This window comes from Denticeps clupeoides, chromosome 11, assembly GCF_900700375.1.
Source record: "Denticeps clupeoides chromosome 11, fDenClu1.1, whole genome shotgun sequence".
In the NCBI taxonomy this organism is placed as follows: Eukaryota; Metazoa; Chordata; class Actinopteri; order Clupeiformes; family Denticipitidae; genus Denticeps; species Denticeps clupeoides.
Genome location: NC_041717.1, coordinates 9,366,744 through 9,387,579, shown reverse-complemented (window position 1 = coordinate 9,387,579; position 20,836 = coordinate 9,366,744). Strand labels below are relative to the sequence as shown.

The 20,836-nt window shown below is 42.2% G+C and overlaps 2 protein-coding genes across 5 annotated transcripts; both read left to right on the top strand.

The window, feature by feature from the left end:
- The first annotated feature begins 1 nt into the window (after position 1).
- On the top strand, positions 2 to 12,439 carry ciz1b (cdkn1a interacting zinc finger protein 1b). 3 transcript variants are annotated; one of them, XM_028995101.1, is made up of 24 exons: positions 2 to 304; positions 886 to 1,091; positions 1,889 to 1,992; positions 2,089 to 2,249; positions 2,334 to 2,436; positions 2,512 to 2,602; positions 2,729 to 2,817; positions 3,680 to 3,756; positions 3,910 to 4,080; positions 6,106 to 6,311; positions 7,109 to 7,212; positions 7,309 to 7,469; positions 7,554 to 7,656; positions 7,732 to 7,822; positions 7,949 to 8,037; positions 8,900 to 8,976; positions 9,130 to 9,300; positions 9,571 to 9,695; positions 10,011 to 10,104; positions 10,282 to 10,395; positions 10,504 to 10,620; positions 10,708 to 10,777; positions 10,974 to 11,095; positions 11,237 to 12,439. In XM_028995101.1, the coding sequence occupies exons 2-24, from the start codon at positions 922 to 924 to the stop codon at positions 11,726 to 11,728; spliced, it is 3,102 nt and encodes a 1,033-aa protein (XP_028850934.1). In that variant the 5' UTR covers positions 2 to 304; positions 886 to 921; the 3' UTR covers positions 11,729 to 12,439. The 3 variants fall into 3 exon arrangements, with proteins under 3 accessions (XP_028850934.1, XP_028850935.1, XP_028850936.1); XM_028995102.1 differs by lacking the exons at positions 2 to 304; positions 886 to 1,091 and having other exon boundaries at positions 1,889 to 2,008; XM_028995103.1 differs by lacking the exons at positions 2 to 304; positions 886 to 1,091; positions 1,889 to 1,992; positions 2,089 to 2,249 and having other exon boundaries at positions 2,407 to 2,436; positions 2,734 to 2,817.
- A 197-nt stretch (positions 12,440 to 12,636) lies between these two features.
- On the top strand, positions 12,637 to 18,987 carry surf4l (surfeit 4, like). 2 transcript variants are annotated; one of them, XM_028996317.1, is made up of 6 exons: positions 12,637 to 12,806; positions 15,320 to 15,506; positions 15,824 to 15,900; positions 16,016 to 16,059; positions 17,739 to 17,925; positions 18,538 to 18,987. In XM_028996317.1, exons 1-6 carry the CDS (start codon positions 12,759 to 12,761, stop codon positions 18,802 to 18,804), a joined length of 810 nt encoding a protein of 269 aa, XP_028852150.1. In that variant the 5' UTR covers positions 12,637 to 12,758; the 3' UTR covers positions 18,805 to 18,987. The 2 variants fall into 2 exon arrangements, with proteins under 2 accessions (XP_028852150.1, XP_028852151.1); XM_028996318.1 differs by lacking the exon at positions 12,637 to 12,806 and adding an exon at positions 15,169 to 15,215.
- Positions 18,988 to 20,836: the final 1,849 nt, after the last annotated feature.

Below are 20,836 nucleotides of genomic sequence, written 5' to 3'. Positions count from 1 at the left end.
CTGGGAAATGTAGTTCGCAAAGACCGTTCCCGTTAAACCCGGACAGGTTAATGAATGTACTACACACACTCACACACACACACACACACACACACACACACACACATTTTTAATAATAGTAGATGCGGGCTGAAAAATGGCACAACGTTAAGTGTGTGTAAATTTTTCCGCTCCACGGGAAGGCGCTGTTCACAAGACGCGTGGTATAAATGTCAAATCAATGACCGCAAGCGGAAGAAGGGAAGCGCAAAGCTGCACCAAAAGTTTTCAGATCGCACAAATGGAGTAATACTTGTCTATTCGGGTGAGCGTGTTTTTTTTCCCCTGACGGCGGCCATGAAGTGGTTTTGCTCGCTCCTTATGTTGCAGTGACATCATATTTTCATGCAGCCATTGCTGACGACTGGCACTATTTGAGAAGAAGTGTAGCTGTTAGCGGCTAGCTAGCTAATGTAGCTTGTAATGCGTGGTTGTTTTTTACCCTGCTTTTGCGTGTTCAATGGATCGGCATTGCTTGTGAAACAGAGCTTTATTATGCCCTCACGATTCGTCATTTACTCCGAATCCATGCAGCGCTTGTGTGTCAAAATACAAAACTTGATTTATTTGTTTGCGCTAAAAAATGTTCGTGGAAATGAACGTTCTAGTGGGGTTTCCTGACTGATTGATTGTATATGGTGTTTTTGCGCTATTAACATTTGTTAGGACGGGCTCGTCTTGACATGGAACTCCTGACGTTTGTATGATCTCTAGCTAACTAAGCTAGTCGTGCTAGGCTATCATTCCCCAAAAATGTTTTTTGGAAACGTGTCTTGTGACCTTTTTTTTTTTTTTTTTTTTTTTTGCATATGCTAATTTCTGTGTGTTGTATTTTATTTCGTACAGGTTTTTTGGCAGGTTGTATTGCACGCGCAAACAAGCATGTTTAACCACCAGTCTCAGCAGTTCCAGCACCCACTAAGATCGATTCATCCACTGCTCCCGCATCAGCGTCCTCAGCCTCCTCAGCCCCAAACAGCTGCCGCGGCGGCGGCGGCGGCGGCAGCTTCAGCACAGCAAATGCGCCGCCACCCTGCCTATCAGGTGCAGAGGTGAGATCCTTCACCAGGTGTTTCTGATACGTTCACTGCAGCATTTTTTATTTTTTTTTTGCAAATGGCACATTACAATCTGAACACTAAAACTGAGATCTGCACGCTGCTCCCCTGGTGCCTGTCATGGCTGCCCACTGCTCACCAAGGGTGATTGTTAAAAGCAGCAGACATTTCGTTGTGTCACCATGTGTTGTGCTGCAGTGTTTCACAATGACAATCACTTCACTTTCATCTCTCACTACCTCACACTGTGCTGCTGTTATTATTATTATCATGTCACATCACTACTCTTACTATCATTATTATCATAGTATATCATATACCATATACACTATATACAATATATTGTCATATTGCTGCTACTTGTCCACCTGGTTTATCTAGTTTGTCTCAGCCTGCATTATGGGTCGGTGCACAATGTCCTTTGTCGTGTTGTGTGTTATTCCATTTGCACTATGTCTTTTTGCGCACTGTGAATCCCAATCTCATCTCTCTGTGTTCTTGTATATGGTTAGATGACTATAACATTGACTCTGACTTGAACAGCAATACATCCTGGCCAGGCTTATTTACTACTGTCAAAATTTGAACAAAGTTAGTGATCTTTGAATGCTAAAGATTTTGCAAGCTAATTAGCTGAACATTTTATAATGATTTTTATGGAAATTATTGATGTATTATGTATAAAGTATGCTTAATGACTAATGATCTTACTTATGACATATTTTTTTTTTTTTATGTCAGGCCATTTTAAAATGGATTTAATCAACTCTATCTCTAAATTTGCTCTGTAGAACTATGGCCCCCACAGTTTCTCGTATGCCTTCAGCTGGTCCGGGGCCCCTGTTGCCTGGAGGGCCCATGATGCAACGTGCCATGTTTATGCAGGGAATGCAGAGTAAGCATGGAACTAAGTAATTGTTTTTTTTTTGTTTGTTTGTTTGTTTGTTTGTTTAATATTGAAACTGATTGCTTTGCATATGACATGTTTTAGGTTTCTCCATGAGGGGTGGGCCTCAATTCACACAGTTTTTCATGGCAAGTGCCAGGCAGTCCTTGCTTGGGCCAGCTCCAAGGGGGATTCCAATGAGAGGTCCTCGTGCAATGTTTACACCGGGGCCATATTCTCATCCGCACGGCAACTACCCAAACAAGGTACTTGCCAGAGGAGGCACGTATATTTTTCATCATGAATAGTCATTTATTTTTCATGGGTGTAAATGGTGCCTATTCTTACAGAACACATCTGCTCAGTGCAGTGAAAAGAGAAAGGACATTGCAGGAGCGCAAAACAGTGAAGGCCACAGCTCCAGCATCACACTGGGAGAACCTGGAAAAGCAGGCAAGACTGAGAGAATTTTTCTCTGGTGTCTTAATGGCCTTTTTAAAACCATGAGTTGCATTATTCCTTCTGCAGTTGAAACCACTGCTGTGTTAGATGAGTCCAATCACGCATCATCACAACAGCATGATGAGCCTCCAGTGAAGAAGCAGAAACCCAATGTTAGGTAGATTATTATTAACTGATTATTCAGCATTTTATAATGTATAATTGTTTCTTGATTCAGATGTATTATTCTTTTTCTAAAAAGGTTAATTGTACCTTTAAATTAACACCCATGTTTTGTCCTCAGTTTAGATGGGCCTGTGGAAAAGACATCTGTAAGAGATGGAGTGCAGACCTCGTGTGACAGACCCTTACAGCAGTACTCAGAATCTAGAGGTATATCCATATTTAAACATATTGAGCCCTATTTTTTAATATATGTATTGTGTGGAGAGAGTTCACTAATCTAGTGTCCTAGACTGAAAGAGAATGATGAAGATCTCCATTCACTTTTAGTGTTGGATTATAAATACATACACATAAATGCTCACTACCAGTCAAATGACTGGATGCGCCTACTCTGTTTTGTTTATGAAGGCTAAGATGGCGCCATTTTGAAGAAGCCAATGCAAGAAGCATATTATGGCTTTTTTTTGTAGCAGAAGAAACTGAAATATGTTTTATGAATCAGTGTTTCCTCTTTTTTTACCTTCATGGCAGCTTTTTCACTATTGTAAACATCAAAATCCCCTTCATGAAATGCTCATTAACATGAGTGAATGGGCCAAGGGTGGCCTAGTGGGTAAGGAAGCCGACCTATAATTGGAAGGTTGCCGGTTCAAATCCTGAGCCGCCAAGGTGCCACTGAGCAAAGCACCGTCCCCACACTCTGCTCCCCGGGCACCTGTCATGGCTGCCCACTGCTTTTTCTCATTATTCACAAATGATAGTGTTCAGCATAAACCTTCAGGATTTGGAAAACATCCCTACAGTTGAAGGCGGTTGAGAGAAGCCAGTAGTGAGAATTTATTTATAAGATTAAATGGAAGGAGCTCTAATTAGACATATCTCACAAATCCCCCTCCCATCAGTATGGCACATGCTCAGAGTAGTGTAAACTAGTGTTGCCAGATCTTTGTTTTTGCCCATATTCCAAAAATGTGCCACAATACATAAATCTGCTGTAAGTGTCCTTGGTCCATTCATAAATACTTTCCTTTATGTGTATGCTGTTTGTGTAATTCTGTGTTTGTTACAGACTTTTCAAAAACTGACGTCATGAATCCTCCTAGTCCTGCAAGAGCAGAATGTGTAGAGGAGGGCAGAATTGCTGAGGTATGAACAAATTACAGTCATTGTGTTTTTGACCATTTAGGATGTGCTACTACATAAAAAAACATCTCCCAATTGTGGCTTTGTTTTTCTAGTCTTTTGTTTGATTCTCCTGAAACTGGGCTGCACAGTGTGAGTGTTTTGCTTGTCCTGCAGTTCCTTGGTGCCGGCTCATCTCTAAAGGTCACCATACGGCAGAGTAACGAGTCCAGGGCATGCAGCATGGGAGTGCAGGAGCCAGCAACCCACAGCCAGGACCTCGACCCAGACAGGGTCTCCCGCAGGTTCTTCTGCTACATCTGCAACACCACCTGCCCCAGTCAGCAGGTAGAACCAAAACATCCAACAAAGAAGAAAATTCGCCACAGTTACTGTACAAGTAAAACAAACAAATTTAATAAACGGATGACAGGGAAGAAGCAGGAGTGTCGCTCTCCTTGGTCCTGAACCCCCTCCACGCTCCCCACCACGCAGAAAATCGAAGACAGATTGGCGGCTGCTTTCTGGCAATAGTGGGATTTTTTTTCACATACGATGGGATGGAACGTGCGTGAAAAAAACACCACATATTATCGACGGGAAGGTTTCATTAAAGGGCCAGCGGACGAACAGGGAACATAATGCCGGCAGCATCCATGAAGGACATCGCGAGTCACGAAACTACACTTTCATTATTATTATTATAATCTGCTAAAAAAAAGGAGCTAGAGATGGTCGTCACTGTAGATTATTGCGTGTAGAATTGCAACTCGAAACGGATGCATTTGGTCCTCGGGCGACAGGATACACGTCAGCCCTCACCAGCAGAATCACGGATTCTGCAGAGCAGAACAAATCGCAATAATAAACCACAATGGTATGCGTTACCAGTGCGCTACTGGTAAATTGGTGTACGTACAACAGTAATATAATGGCATTTTTTATATACGTACATGCGCGTGTGGATTGCAGGCGAGCGTGGAATTTATTTATTTCCGATTATCCAATTTCGCGGATGTTGTTTTCTTTATATATATATATATATACCGACTCCTCGTTTGCACTTACTTGCCCACAAAGTTCTCCAGCACGGAGCTTTTTCCAGCGCTCTGGCCGCCAACAACAGCAATCTGGGGAAGGTCCAGATTGGCATTTTGTCCGATTGCAGAGAAAGCATCTTGCATACGGTTCACCAGCGGAATCAAATCGTCCATCCCCCGATTCCCCATCTTCTCAGATTAACCGGCTTCTCTTCTTCAACAAATTCGAATAACGTGGCCCTTACAAAACTGCCAACTCCTTTTAGTATATTTGTCTTTACACGTGAGAAATATTCGAATTAATAATGGCGCTTCATTTTAAATGCAGATCGATTGACCGAGCCCACGTCCACTGGTTTAGGTTCTCCTCTGAAGCTATGCAGCCTGGAGGAGGGATGCGCTCGGTGCTCCACTAGAGGGCGGGACTCCATTGTTTTTTTTTGGAATGCTGGGAAATGTAGTTCGCAAAGACCGTTCCCGTTAAACCCGGACAGGTTAATGAATGTACTACACACACTCACACACACACACACACACACACACACACACACACATTTTTAATAATAGTAGATGCGGGCTGAAAAATGGCACAACGTTAAGTGTGTGTAAATTTTTCCGCTCCACGGGAAGGCGCTGTTCACAAGACGCGTGGTATAAATGTCAAATCAATGACCGCAAGCGGAAGAAGGGAAGCGCAAAGCTGCACCAAAAGTTTTCAGATCGCACAAATGGAGTAATACTTGTCTATTCGGGTGAGCGTGTTTTTTTTCCCCTGACGGCGGCCATGAAGTGGTTTTGCTCGCTCCTTATGTTGCAGTGACATCATATTTTCATGCAGCCATTGCTGACGACTGGCACTATTTGAGAAGAAGTGTAGCTGTTAGCGGCTAGCTAGCTAATGTAGCTTGTAATGCGTGGTTGTTTTTTACCCTGCTTTTGCGTGTTCAATGGATCGGCATTGCTTGTGAAACAGAGCTTTATTATGCCCTCACGATTCGTCATTTACTCCGAATCCATGCAGCGCTTGTGTGTCAAAATACAAAACTTGATTTATTTGTTTGCGCTAAAAAATGTTCGTGGAAATGAACGTTCTAGTGGGGTTTCCTGACTGATTGATTGTATATGGTGTTTTTGCGCTATTAACATTTGTTAGGACGGGCTCGTCTTGACATGGAACTCCTGACGTTTGTATGATCTCTAGCTAACTAAGCTAGTCGTGCTAGGCTATCATTCCCCAAAAATGTTTTTTGGAAACGTGTCTTGTGACCTTTTTTTTTTTTTTTTTTTTTTTTGCATATGCTAATTTCTGTGTGTTGTATTTTATTTCGTACAGGTTTTTTGGCAGGTTGTATTGCACGCGCAAACAAGCATGTTTAACCACCAGTCTCAGCAGTTCCAGCACCCACTAAGATCGATTCATCCACTGCTCCCGCATCAGCGTCCTCAGCCTCCTCAGCCCCAAACAGCTGCCGCGGCGGCGGCGGCGGCGGCAGCTTCAGCACAGCAAATGCGCCGCCACCCTGCCTATCAGGTGCAGAGGTGAGATCCTTCACCAGGTGTTTCTGATACGTTCACTGCAGCATTTTTTATTTTTTTTTTGCAAATGGCACATTACAATCTGAACACTAAAACTGAGATCTGCACGCTGCTCCCCTGGTGCCTGTCATGGCTGCCCACTGCTCACCAAGGGTGATTGTTAAAAGCAGCAGACATTTCGTTGTGTCACCATGTGTTGTGCTGCAGTGTTTCACAATGACAATCACTTCACTTTCATCTCTCACTACCTCACACTGTGCTGCTGTTATTATTATTATCATGTCACATCACTACTCTTACTATCATTATTATCATAGTATATCATATACCATATACACTATATACAATATATTGTCATATTGCTGCTACTTGTCCACCTGGTTTATCTAGTTTGTCTCAGCCTGCATTATGGGTCGGTGCACAATGTCCTTTGTCGTGTTGTGTGTTATTCCATTTGCACTATGTCTTTTTGCGCACTGTGAATCCCAATCTCATCTCTCTGTGTTCTTGTATATGGTTAGATGACTATAACATTGACTCTGACTTGAACAGCAATACATCCTGGCCAGGCTTATTTACTACTGTCAAAATTTGAACAAAGTTAGTGATCTTTGAATGCTAAAGATTTTGCAAGCTAATTAGCTGAACATTTTATAATGATTTTTATGGAAATTATTGATGTATTATGTATAAAGTATGCTTAATGACTAATGATCTTACTTATGACATATTTTTTTTTTTTTATGTCAGGCCATTTTAAAATGGATTTAATCAACTCTATCTCTAAATTTGCTCTGTAGAACTATGGCCCCCACAGTTTCTCGTATGCCTTCAGCTGGTCCGGGGCCCCTGTTGCCTGGAGGGCCCATGATGCAACGTGCCATGTTTATGCAGGGAATGCAGAGTAAGCATGGAACTAAGTAATTGTTTTTTTTTTGTTTGTTTGTTTGTTTGTTTGTTTAATATTGAAACTGATTGCTTTGCATATGACATGTTTTAGGTTTCTCCATGAGGGGTGGGCCTCAATTCACACAGTTTTTCATGGCAAGTGCCAGGCAGTCCTTGCTTGGGCCAGCTCCAAGGGGGATTCCAATGAGAGGTCCTCGTGCAATGTTTACACCGGGGCCATATTCTCATCCGCACGGCAACTACCCAAACAAGGTACTTGCCAGAGGAGGCACGTATATTTTTCATCATGAATAGTCATTTATTTTTCATGGGTGTAAATGGTGCCTATTCTTACAGAACACATCTGCTCAGTGCAGTGAAAAGAGAAAGGACATTGCAGGAGCGCAAAACAGTGAAGGCCACAGCTCCAGCATCACACTGGGAGAACCTGGAAAAGCAGGCAAGACTGAGAGAATTTTTCTCTGGTGTCTTAATGGCCTTTTTAAAACCATGAGTTGCATTATTCCTTCTGCAGTTGAAACCACTGCTGTGTTAGATGAGTCCAATCACGCATCATCACAACAGCATGATGAGCCTCCAGTGAAGAAGCAGAAACCCAATGTTAGGTAGATTATTATTAACTGATTATTCAGCATTTTATAATGTATAATTGTTTCTTGATTCAGATGTATTATTCTTTTTCTAAAAAGGTTAATTGTACCTTTAAATTAACACCCATGTTTTGTCCTCAGTTTAGATGGGCCTGTGGAAAAGACATCTGTAAGAGATGGAGTGCAGACCTCGTGTGACAGACCCTTACAGCAGTACTCAGAATCTAGAGGTATATCCATATTTAAACATATTGAGCCCTATTTTTTAATATATGTATTGTGTGGAGAGAGTTCACTAATCTAGTGTCCTAGACTGAAAGAGAATGATGAAGATCTCCATTCACTTTTAGTGTTGGATTATAAATACATACACATAAATGCTCACTACCAGTCAAATGACTGGATGCGCCTACTCTGTTTTGTTTATGAAGGCTAAGATGGCGCCATTTTGAAGAAGCCAATGCAAGAAGCATATTATGGCTTTTTTTTGTAGCAGAAGAAACTGAAATATGTTTTATGAATCAGTGTTTCCTCTTTTTTTACCTTCATGGCAGCTTTTTCACTATTGTAAACATCAAAATCCCCTTCATGAAATGCTCATTAACATGAGTGAATGGGCCAAGGGTGGCCTAGTGGGTAAGGAAGCCGACCTATAATTGGAAGGTTGCCGGTTCAAATCCTGAGCCGCCAAGGTGCCACTGAGCAAAGCACCGTCCCCACACTCTGCTCCCCGGGCACCTGTCATGGCTGCCCACTGCTTTTTCTCATTATTCACAAATGATAGTGTTCAGCATAAACCTTCAGGATTTGGAAAACATCCCTACAGTTGAAGGCGGTTGAGAGAAGCCAGTAGTGAGAATTTATTTATAAGATTAAATGGAAGGAGCTCTAATTAGACATATCTCACAAATCCCCCTCCCATCAGTATGGCACATGCTCAGAGTAGTGTAAACTAGTGTTGCCAGATCTTTGTTTTTGCCCATATTCCAAAAATGTGCCACAATACATAAATCTGCTGTAAGTGTCCTTGGTCCATTCATAAATACTTTCCTTTATGTGTATGCTGTTTGTGTAATTCTGTGTTTGTTACAGACTTTTCAAAAACTGACGTCATGAATCCTCCTAGTCCTGCAAGAGCAGAATGTGTAGAGGAGGGCAGAATTGCTGAGGTATGAACAAATTACAGTCATTGTGTTTTTGACCATTTAGGATGTGCTACTACATAAAAAAACATCTCCCAATTGTGGCTTTGTTTTTCTAGTCTTTTGTTTGATTCTCCTGAAACTGGGCTGCACAGTGTGAGTGTTTTGCTTGTCCTGCAGTTCCTTGGTGCCGGCTCATCTCTAAAGGTCACCATACGGCAGAGTAACGAGTCCAGGGCATGCAGCATGGGAGTGCAGGAGCCAGCAACCCACAGCCAGGACCTCGACCCAGACAGGGTCTCCCGCAGGTTCTTCTGCTACATCTGCAACACCACCTGCCCCAGTCAGCAGGTAGAACCAAAACATCCAACAAAGAAGAAAATTCGCCACAGTTACTGTACAAGTAAAACAAACAAATTTCCTGAGTCAAACTACTAGCTTCACCCTATACATCATGCTTTAATTGTTAATCTTGCCAAATACCTGCACATGTTGTTCTGTCAGGTGTGACCCCATTTGTTAATGTCACTAAATATTTGAATAGTGCACTGAATCTGGAACAAGCGCCGTGTAGAGTTTGTAAAGGCCGTCATGCTCATCATTGTGATCATTGTTTGCCAGAACTTCCAGAGCCACATGAACAGCCTTGAGCATCAGCAGCGTATGATGGAGATCCAGCAAATGAGCAACGCCTGCTTGGCCAGCCTGCTGCCCCATGTGCAGGAGTCTCTGCAGAACACGCAGAGGCATGGTTATGACTTTGCCTACTATTTGTTTTTCTGTTTTGCATTTTGGTATGCTTTGCTGAGAATTTTTTTTAACTACCAAGACAAGTTTTATACACTACCAAAGTTTGGACTCACTACTCATTATTGGGTCTTTTGTCTTCTTCTTCTTGACAGTAGTTAATAAAGCAGCCATGAAGGTAAAAATAGGCTAATCTGGGGGGAAAAAAATCTTCATGTTTCTTGCATGGGATTCCTCCATAACTGCCAGAGGCTAGGTGTGTCCATATTTTTGACTGGTATTGAACCTGTGAACCTGTGGCATCTGTTATGCAGGGAGAAAAGGCCAGGAATACAGCGCTGGTGCACCACCTGCCAGGAGCACTTCACTGGTGACATCATAGAACACAGAAGAACTAAAGAGCATAAGGTGTGCGCTGTTGAATGTAAATGAAAAGGATTTATTTAACTTAAATATACACTAAACACTTAATAGGCATTTCTTGTCATTTGAAAGAAGCTTGTAGATGGATTTAAGATTGATTTTAGAAAGAGTTTCAGAGATAATTTATATCTGGCATCTTTCCCAAAATCTTTTTTTCCCAAGCAATCAAAGAATTCCTTGCGCCCTTTGTGCACCGTGTGTAAACGACATTTCAGGACGCCACGCAAGTTTGTGGAGCACATGAAGTCTCCAGAACACAAGCAGCGGGTTGAGGAGGTGCAGAATTAGTTTTTTTTTTTTTTTTTTTTTTTCCCCTTCCCCCTCCCTCTCTGTTCAGTTTTTCTACTAGCTTTTTACTCTTCTGTCTCATGATCATCTGAACAGCTGAGAGAAGAGGGTGAGCCTGAGATCCTAGAAGAGCTCATTACAGTTGATGCAGTTGGCTGCTTTGAGGGTGAGGATGACTATGAGGAAGAGGAGGAGGACATTGCATCAGACCAGGTCCGAGTCATCCTCCAGAACTCCTACCTCTGAACCAGTTGATATTTGGTGCCTGGTCCTCATGATTGTGTGTCCTTACTTTGGCAGCCTGCTGATAAAGAGGTTGCCCTGGAGGAGATGGGGGAACATGAAGAGTATAATGAAGACACACAGTACGGTAAGTAGCATCCACTTCATTATAAATACAGACATAATATATGATTTTACTAAGAAAACTTATAACAATAGTTCCTGAAGTTTAATATGCAACTGTTCTTTCGTAACAAAATCAGTGTCTTGTTATAGGAGCTGTTTGGATTTTAGGACGTCCATTGTTCTCATTTCCATTCAACTGAATGTGGTCATCATCACAGGTTCGAGCTTTGTTGTTCCAGTGGCTGGCTTTCTCTGCAGACTGTGCCACAAGTTTTTTCATTTTGAGTCTACGGCTCTCCAGTCCCACTGCAAGTCTCTCATGCACTTCCAGAATATGCAGGTCACAAAACAATCTGTGCACATATTTGTAAATCTTTTAGTGCTCAGTCTCTATATTTATCCACGTAATACAGTAAAATGGCATTTATGGTTATGGAATATAACATAGTTCATTTATTAAACTAAATATTCTATTTTTCAGAAATACCAAGCCTTGAAGAAACAGTCCCAGCCATTGCAGGAGGAGAGGAAGTTACCAGCTTACCAACCAGAGACTCAGGACCGCTTACCACAGGTCAAGGCAGAGGAGGCACATACAGTCAACAAGGAGACACACTCAGGGTTTGAGACTCTTCAGCCCATGTGTTCTGCACCACCAAACCTTGCTGTGGTTATGAAAAGCCTCACCAATATCCAAGCACACGTAGATGGCAGCCCTGGGACAAAGAAGCAAGATCAGGAAGCCAGCAATGCAGATGGACAAAGCAACTCGGAGGAAGAAAATCCATGTCAGTCTCTCTCTGCAGCAAGACCGGATGCTGTAATGGTCACAGAGGAGGCAGACATGCAAAAGCCAACCCCTGAAGAAAAGGTGACATTGGTTAATGAGGACCAAACAATATACCCTTCTGAAACTGTGCATAAGCAAACACCGACCAGGCGGAAATCTGCACGGACTTTGAAGAAATCTTGAAATCAGAATATTCTGTAGGAAACATTCATTTTGAATATCAGCTATTTTTTGAGGCAAATGACTCAATTATTGGGTGAAATTAACACACTTGATAAGTCAGTGTGCCATGTCATGGACCTGCCTTGTCCCTGGTACATGCTGGACCTGTGGATGGACGTAATAAAGCAGAGCAATGGGAATATATCATGTCATGAATGTAGTAAACCTCTGTTTTAAGTGTAGTTGCTGAATGGAGGACAATTGTGTGTTAAAACCATTAATTAAAATTATATTGATACCTGCATGCCTGATCCTAATTCAAATGCTGCTCAGCAGGCACTTCCTGGACCAAAATAAGTGTGTTGGCACAGGATATTAGGGCTGCAGGACCAGGATTAGGAAAACAAAGTTTTGTGGTGTTACTAATCATAGCACGCAAGTGTTAATGGGCTAGTTTTTGTCCCATCTGTCACTTTTGAAGGTGGAGCATGGCATTATACTCGCCCATTATACTGCGATTTATAATAGGTGAGCCAACTATGACTTGTACTCAAAAGCTTAAAGTATCAGAAGTTTAAGCACTTAGCAACCGGCCCGCCTAGATTCTCTGTGGTTGGTTGTTAACCCTGCAGTTTTCCCCCTTTTTAAATCGTTGAATAGTTGAATTGCTGCTAGTTCTGTATTGTTTTTTTTTCACTATATTGTAATTTTATTTTGGATCCGTTTGCGTATTTTGAAACCAATTAAATAAAACAGCTTGGCAAAAAAATATTTGTGTTTGTGGCAAATAATAAAACTTAACACAAGTGAAGCCTCCTGTGCTCTACAGTACACGTGGCATGCCGTACCACAGGCGGCCAGCAGAGGGCGACGTCTGGCCAAGCGCTATGCATTATGGGGCGGAGGTGTTCTTTTTAAATGCACTTGCGTGAACGTAGTCGCTAGCGCGGCAGGTCCAGAAGATACCTGACTAGAACCGAAGTTCTTCACTTTTTTTTTTTTTGGAGGGTCATACTGTCAACTACAGGTTATAGCCGCTGCGCTTCATGACATGGGATACAGTGATTTAATGAGCAAAGGGGAGGACGTGGCGGACCAGGTAGGAATGGAGTCTAGCGTGAGAAATTCTTGTCTAAATTGCATTTAGGATTGGGCTGCAGGGCTCTGCAGATTTCTCATGCTGCATTATTGCAAAAAGTTGTGTCAAAAGCACAGGGGCGGTTTGGTCAAGTTAAAATCCACGTTCAGATAAAGTTTGCAGAACAGTTTGTTTTTTTTGTTGCTCATATAGGTTTTGTTTTAATACGGTTCTGTCTTTTGAACTTCAGCCAGCGCGAGTCTTGATGGCCCGAGAGATCGCGTCACGTTTCTTCTGTGAGCCTCAGCAGGAAGGTGATCATTATCTGACTCCGCTAAAATAACAACGCGCTCCGACACGTCGCGTCGCCCAGAAGTCTTCACTTCGTTGCGCGGTTAAGCTTGCGTGCTTGCCGGGAGCCGGAGGGGCGTTTAGTTTTGCGTAACCTTCAGACGTGTAACGATGCTGTGTTGTGTAATCCCGTCACCATCAAACTCTCGCAAGACCCCCGGTGTGCGTGAAGAGAAGCAGCCTGCGGGCACGTTGTCGGCCGCTCGGTGTTTATTCGCGCCGCGCTCAGGCCTGTCGGTGCTTCTCATTCAGGTCGCGCTGCGTGGTACTTGTTGAATGGTGATTGGCTGATGAGGTTTGGACTTGCTGACGTAGCCTTTTCGTGGGCGGGGTTTCATGTCGACCGTCAGAGCTCTGACGTCATCCCGATTGACTTGTAATTGCGTTCCCTGCTATGACTAGCGGTAATTTTCTTAAATCTCAAATGATGTATACATTTTATGAGTTTAGAAGTAGCAGTAGATTTTGATTAGCATTAACAACACTTTTATTTATTTTTCCAGACTGACATGCTAAGTGAAGTGAAGTGATTGTCACATGTGACACACAGCAGCAATTTGTCCTCTGCATTTAACCCATCACCCTGAGTGAGCAGTGGGCAGCCATGACAGGCGCCCGGGAGCAGTGTGTGGGGACGGTGCTTTGCTCAGTGGCACCTTGGCAGATTGGGATTCGAACCGGCAACCTTCCGATTAACAGGCCGCTTCCTTACCCGCTAGGCCACCACTGCCCCAATGCCCTTGCAATGCACAGAAAAAACGGAAATCTCAGCACAACATGAAGTTGGTTGCTTCCGTGGGTCCTACAGGGTTTACTATTGTGTAGAAGAACAAGTTTTCAACTTCCTGTGGATGGCTATTGATGGTAGCGACCCAGAGGTTGAGCTGCAGCCAAAGACGCACAATCTGACTTATCAGATGTGTCTGTGCCACCAACGGGGTTGGGAAAAACCAGGAAAAAGGCAAAAAAAGCTATGTGTACATTCAAAGCCGCCACACTAAAAACCCTTGAAATGCGCAGAAACAACAGAGAGGGCTGCCTGGTCTCTCCACACAACATATTGGTTCAGCGGGTCCTACGGGTCGCCTACACATCGGGTTCAATGTTCAAAAAGTGGGAAAATAAACAGATTCAAATTTTGGACTTGGTGGCCAAACAGTTCAATATACAGTACAGGCCAAAAGTTTGGACACACCTTCTCGTTCAATGTGTTTTCTTTATTTTCATGACCATTTACATCGATAGATTCTCACTGAAGGCATCAAAACTATGAATGAACACATGTGGAGTTATGTACTTAACAAAAAAAGGTGAAATAACCGAAAACATATTTTATATTCTAGTTTCTTCTATATAGCCGCCCTTTGCACATTCTCTCGATGCGCTTCAAGAGGTCGTCACCTGAAATAGTTTTCCAGCAGTCTTGCCTTATGGATCATGCACAATGTTGAAGAAAACTGTCAATGGGAACAAAAATATTTATTTTTATTATTATAGTCCCTTTTTTGGCAATTAATGCGCACACACCAGCAAGCTATATATAAAAAAAATCCATGAAAACACTGGGGGAGCAAGCAAACTCCATAAATGATGTCCAAGCTGCGATTCAATCTCCCAACCTCGGTGTGAGTGTCAGGCCACGTCGCTAACCACCTTTTTTGTTTGCCGTCACTATATGACTAACACTGGTCCTTTTGCATTTGTGGTGTGCTAATTGGGTCCTCTGTAGTGTGGGAAGGAGTGGCTGCTTTGGCGTGAAACGTTAAACATGAGGTGATTCAACTCTGCTGCCCCATCAGTTGCTACGTGACCGTGTGGTGGATATTTACGACTGTGCTCACCCTGAGCAATTAGGTGCCTGACTCACTGCTGACTGATTTGTTCTGTACGCGTGGGTCATTACCAGTTCCATTTTTTAAATTACTATTTCTAGATGTCAGTCATATTTGCATATCATGCTCATGATCATATTTCCAAAATAAAAAAAAAAAAAAAGATTTATCGTCAAAGCTTTATAGGTATTTGCTTGTCAATAGCCACCAATACAAGCAATATTGATCTCTGACTTCACAGTCTGCGGTATGTCACATCAAGATTGTCTTTACAACAGACAAGACTAATGTTTGCATAACTATTTGTGTCAGCCGTTTTCTTAATTTTTTTTTTTATTCCCTGTCCAACAGTTCTTACGAGTGACCAAGCAGTACCTGCCTCATGTAGCCCGCCTGTGCCTGATCAGCACGTTCCTGGAGGACGGCATCCGCATGTGGTTCCAGTGGAGCGACCAGACAGAGTACATCGAAAGCACATGGGGCTGCGGATTCTTCCTGGCTTCATGCTTTGTCCTTATCAATTTACTTGGACAGATAGGTAAGCTTAGGGTTACTAAACTTTGTATACAAAGACAATGATGATTGTTCAAAAAGAGGCGGGTTCAACCCACATTCAGTTACACCGGCAAAACAACATGATGTTTTGGTATGACTTATTCTATGGGTGGAAGAGGTCAGGTGTAAAATTATATTCAAAGTAATTGTTCTAGATCAAAGTTTACTTTAAAGCAGCAAAATGATTTTTTTTTCCCCTTTTCTATAAAAAGTGAAATAAAAAATAGGGTGGTTAAGTGTGCTGTAATGCTGACCTGGTTGAAATGGTGCATGAGGAGTTTTATTATGTATGTGTTACAGGTGGATGTGTGCTGGTCCTTAGTAGAAATTTAGTAGAATATGCCTGCTTTGGATTATATGGAATCATTGCTTTACAGGTAAGCCACATGCATGCCTTTTGAAACCAGGAAATTTGCACAATAGAAGAATCTGCTCAAATAAAGTGTAATAACTTCCACTGGTTGAACAAAATGTGGTCTGATCTTTTTGCAGACTGTTGCCTACAGCATATTATGGGATCTGAAGTTTTTGATGAGGTGAGTATTGTCTAGCATATACAGTAAAGGCCAAAAGTTTGGACGCACCTTTTCTTCTGTATTTTCTTTATTTTCATGACCATTGTTTTGATGCCTTCAGTGAGAATCTACCAATGAATGAACACATGTGGAGTTATGTACTTAACACAAAGTGGAGACCTGGCCTCCACAGTCACCGGACCTGAACCCAATCGAGATGGTTTGGGGTGAGCTGGACCGCAGAGTGAAGGCAAAGGGGCCAACAAGTGCTAAACACCTCTGGGAACTCCTTCAAGACTGTTGGAAAACCATTTCAGGTGACGATGTCTCGAAGCTCATCGAGAGAATAACAAGAGTGTTCAAAGCAGTAATCAGAGCAAAGGGCGGCTATTTTGAAGGAACTAGAATATAGAATGTTTTCAGTCATTTGACCTTTTTTGTTAAGTACATAACTCCACATGTGTTCATTCATAGATGCTTTCAGTGAGAATCTACCAACGTAAATGGTCATGAAAATAAAGTGTCAACTTTTGGCCTGTACTGTACATTCCCTTTTTTGCTCTATTAGAAAGTGAGTGTGTAGCCCAGTTAGGGACTACTTACTTCTGTGACAATGGTATATAAAAAAAAAACACATCCTCCCCCTTTGGTCATTAAACACTGCTGTGACAAATGTGACCAGCACAATTGTGGTGTTGCCTCACGCAATTTATCAAAATTGTCTACTGAATGAAGTAGCAGGTAAGACTCTCATGATACGATACGTATCACGATACATGGCTCATGATGTGATGGTGTACATATTGCATTATTCTACAGTTCTCTGAAATTTTAAAAACAGAGCTGAAATACAATAATCTGTGATCGGTTTGTCATGTTTTGTTTGCAGCTGTAGTGGCACACTGATTCTCATCTCTGCTGACCTCTCTAAAGAATACGCTCAACAGCACCACCCGATGGACTAAATTTGAATACAAAAATAACAATAATTGATATCCCTGTATCGATACTATATCACCACAAAATACCATGATATATTGCTGTATTGATATTTTCTAACACCCCTAGTAGCAGGTGGTGATTCACTTTAAAGCATCTGTAATGGGTCATATTTAGTGTTTTAAGCAGTGATTGCAGGGCAGTGTTTGGTATTGAATGGTGGATCAGAACCTGTAAGTTGTTTGAATCCCATCTCCAACTCTCTGTATTGGTGTGGGCTTCCTCTCAGTTTTCTCATTGGATTAGCCTCTCAAAAATGTCTGTAGGTGTAGCCCTGGGGCTCTGTGACCCTGCTTGGGAGTAAGCGGCTGTGGAAAGTGAGAGTAATTTTGTCAACTATTGACCGAATCATCTCAGCGCCTCTACTGTGCTTTATAGATGGCTGTACACACTCACTGTTGTAGCTCTCTTCTGATCTCCTCCATACATTTATTGGAGCAGTGGTGGCATAGGGGGTATGGAAACGGACCCGTAATCGGAAGGTTGAATCCCAAGGTGCCACTGAGCAAAGCACCATCCCCACACATTGCTCCCCGGTGCCTTTCATGGCTGCCCACTGCTCGCTCACACCCCACCACCCTGTATTTCCATTCCTTTAGAACTGATTTTTGACAATTTTAATGAGGAATGAGGGGTGGCTCAAGACTTGCACCTTTTGCTACTATATTTAATTTACTGTACCGTTTACTAAACCCATACAGGAACCTTGCCCTCGGCGGTGGCCTGCTGCTGCTTTTGGCTGAGTCGCGCGTTGAGATCAGGACCATCTTCGCCGGGGTCCCCACTGTGAGGCAGAGCTCTCCCAAGCAGTACATGCAGCTGGGCGGCAGAGTGTTACTGGTGCTGATGTTCATGACCCTTCTGCACTTTGATTCCGACTTCTTCTCTGTGAGTGAATCAAACTTTGCCCCTGGAAATGTAACCATTTGCACTTAATCTGTCACTTTTTCCTTTCATGCCTTTTTCAAATGTTCTTTATCTTGAATGTGCAATTTTCCTTTCATGCTCTAAAGAACAGTACGGTAGATCTGTTAAGGTTCCGTGCAAATCAGCCAGTCAGTGTAACAAGAGAGTATACGCTTACGCGTTCACTTCTCACTGCTTCTTTTTGAAGGCTGCCTGGATGAGAGATTCTTTCCTAGAATATGAATGGAAGGAATGAATAAACAGAATAAAAATAAGTAATTTAAAGGATGAATTGATTCATACAACATGGTTAAATGGTGTAAAGGCTGATTGCTTTGTAGAATATAAAATTATATGCAATTTAAAGGCTGTAGGAATAAGATGTTTACTATAAAGTGAATGGCTGGATGGAGGAATGCATATGAAAGGATTAAGACATTTGAGGTTTTTGGTTTAATGGTTTATACTGCTAGATAAGATATTTCAAATGAGTTTTTTTTTTTTGTCCTTTTTGAAATCCAACTAAATCATTATTTACATAAAATATTTGAATGTTTATATAGTCTCACACTTATACACACTGTCCCGCTGTAGATCTTGCAGAACTTGGTGGGCACAGCACTCATCGTTCTGGTGGCCGTCGGTTTCAAGACCAAACTGGCAGCGCTCACCCTCGTCATCTGGCTCTTTGCCATCAATGTCTACGCCAACGCATTCTGGCAAATTCCTGCCAACAGACCCATGCACGACTTCCTGAAATACGACTTCTTCCAGACCACGTCAGTGATCGGCGGCCTGCTGCTGGTGGTGGCACGGGGTCCAGGAGGCGTCTCCATGGACGAGAAAAAGAAGGAGTGGTGAGGGCCGAGGGACCCACCTTCTTAGAACCTCCTTCACCTCCCACCTTGCAGTGCTGTTTCACGTTGCCTTATCAACGTTAATTTTTATGGCCACTTTCTACAATTTATTTATTTACTGGAAATGTCACCTACCTTTGTCTGTTCCTTTTTAAATCTTTGTTTTAGTAAAACCGTACAACCGTTACTTGTCCTGTGTACTTCACTTTTCTACTGGAACCTAACTGAGAGAAAGGTACAACATTTTCAGAAGGTTGAACATATTTTCATTCATTTTAATATGGAATTCAGTGGTGTTCAGAAATTTGTGCTGGGGATGGTTTCAAACCACTTTTTGTCAGGTCAGTTTGAAGTTCACAGAATTCATTTGTTATTACTGCATTATATAGGATAAATTTTGACATTCATCACTGGTGCATTTGACTCTCAGAACGTTTTTCTTAATTTCACATGACATTCCTTGGTCACTAGCTTAGAGTTAAGATCTGATTTCAAAGGTACAATTATTTATTTTGTGGCTTAGTGTTTAGGAATTAGGAATACCCTGAGACATTGATCTGAAATGGCAATAAGAACCAATAAATATGTTTATGCCATTTCATCCTCCAGAAGGATGAAGTGCCAGGGCCCTGATTCATCACAGCAGGCTAGAATTTCTTGTTGCTGCCACTAGATGGCCTTCTCACCTGGTATTCAAACTGTGGGTCGAAGACTTCTTGTGAACAATGGTTTTACTTTTAAATTAAGTTAATAGAGGTTTCGTTGTTTTTTGTGGTGGTGGCCTAGCTGGTAAGGAAGAGGACCAGTAAGCGCAAGGTTGCAAGTTCGGTTCTTGAACCGCCAAGGTGCCACTGAGCCAAGCACTGTCCCCACACACTGCTCCCTGGGTGCCTTCCATGGCTGCCCACAGGTCAGAAAGGAAGTTATTACATCAGGTCCCCATTAAGCATCTGGGTATGGTGCCATATTTTTATGATGTGAGTCTGAGCTCATTTTAAATATAAAAAATAATGGCTCTGCTGCTGGTGTTTATATACATGCTATCTATAGATAGAAATCCAAAATTTTATGTAAATTCATGCAAATAATTTAAACTAGTTTTAAAGACAGAAAAAAGGAGGCATTTTTTTTAGGACTGCTTGAACGCTTTTCTTTGGGAATGAAATTACAAGTAGGCTATTAACCTGTCTGGGTCAGGCACTCTTCATCCTTTCTCTGTTGTTGCTGTATTTTGTCAGGTCGGTAGAAATCAATGTTATTACTTGCGCTCCCACCAAGGAAAGAGGAAAAAAGAATCAACCTATTAAGGGGACAAGAAAGGGCTCTCTCCCTGGCACAGCGAGGCATGTCTGTGACATTTTGTCTGTAAGGACCTTGAGAACCAGCTCATGGCTGTTCTTTTTGGGGAACGTCCAGAATTCACTCCAATAGAGGTTGACTGTCTACATGTCTGTATACAAATAATGATAAATTTATGACATTTAACCTATAAAAACATAGACTATTAAGTAAAAATTCTCCAGAAAGTTGCCACTAGAGTAAAATGTTCTCAAACATAGTGAACTCTGAACACTGATGAATAGTTACTCCTAATAATGAATAAATATTAACTCAAGTCAGCAGAAAGTGTGAATATGGTCCTCTGTAGACCCAACCACCTTTTGGTCGAATGCCCATTGTAGGTTCTCCCAGTCATGGAAAGACTTCACCATGGACTGAATTATTTGCTGTTCAGCCCTGTGCACAGTAAGCAGCCATGCACTGTATGCTCCGACACCTTTCTGTCATGAAACATATGAAGGCTTTCCTCAATTTGAACCTCTTTTGTGTGATCAGGCTGCTAGACTTCACTCGCCACGTACATTGATGAGCCTCGGGTGTCAATTTTTATTTGCTGTGCCTGGCTGATGTATACACATACATCTTCTTACCTTTCGCCTACATACAAGCTTGGAACGTTAGTCAGGAGAACATAACACCCACAAGAGGGCACTGGTGCAGTATCACACCCGGAGGCTAAGCACGGTGGCACCTGT

Coding starts and splice junctions, on each gene's coding strand:
- ciz1b (XM_028995101.1), top strand. CDS start 922: ATGTTTAACCACCAGTCTCAGCAGTTCCAGCACCCACTAAGATCGATT. Junction 1,993..2,088: donor GTTTATGCAGGGAATGCAGA/GTAAGCATGGAA, acceptor GACATGTTTTAG/GTTTCTCCATGAGGGGTGGG. Junction 3,757..3,909: donor AGGAGGGCAGAATTGCTGAG/GTATGAACAAAT, acceptor CTTGTCCTGCAG/TTCCTTGGTGCCGGCTCATC.
- surf4l (XM_028996317.1), top strand. CDS start 12,759: ATGGGATACAGTGATTTAATGAGCAAAGGGGAGGACGTGGCGGACCAG. Junction 15,507..15,823: donor CAATTTACTTGGACAGATAG/GTAAGCTTAGGG, acceptor TATGTGTTACAG/GTGGATGTGTGCTGGTCCTT. Junction 17,926..18,537: donor TTGATTCCGACTTCTTCTCT/GTGAGTGAATCA, acceptor GTCCCGCTGTAG/ATCTTGCAGAACTTGGTGGG.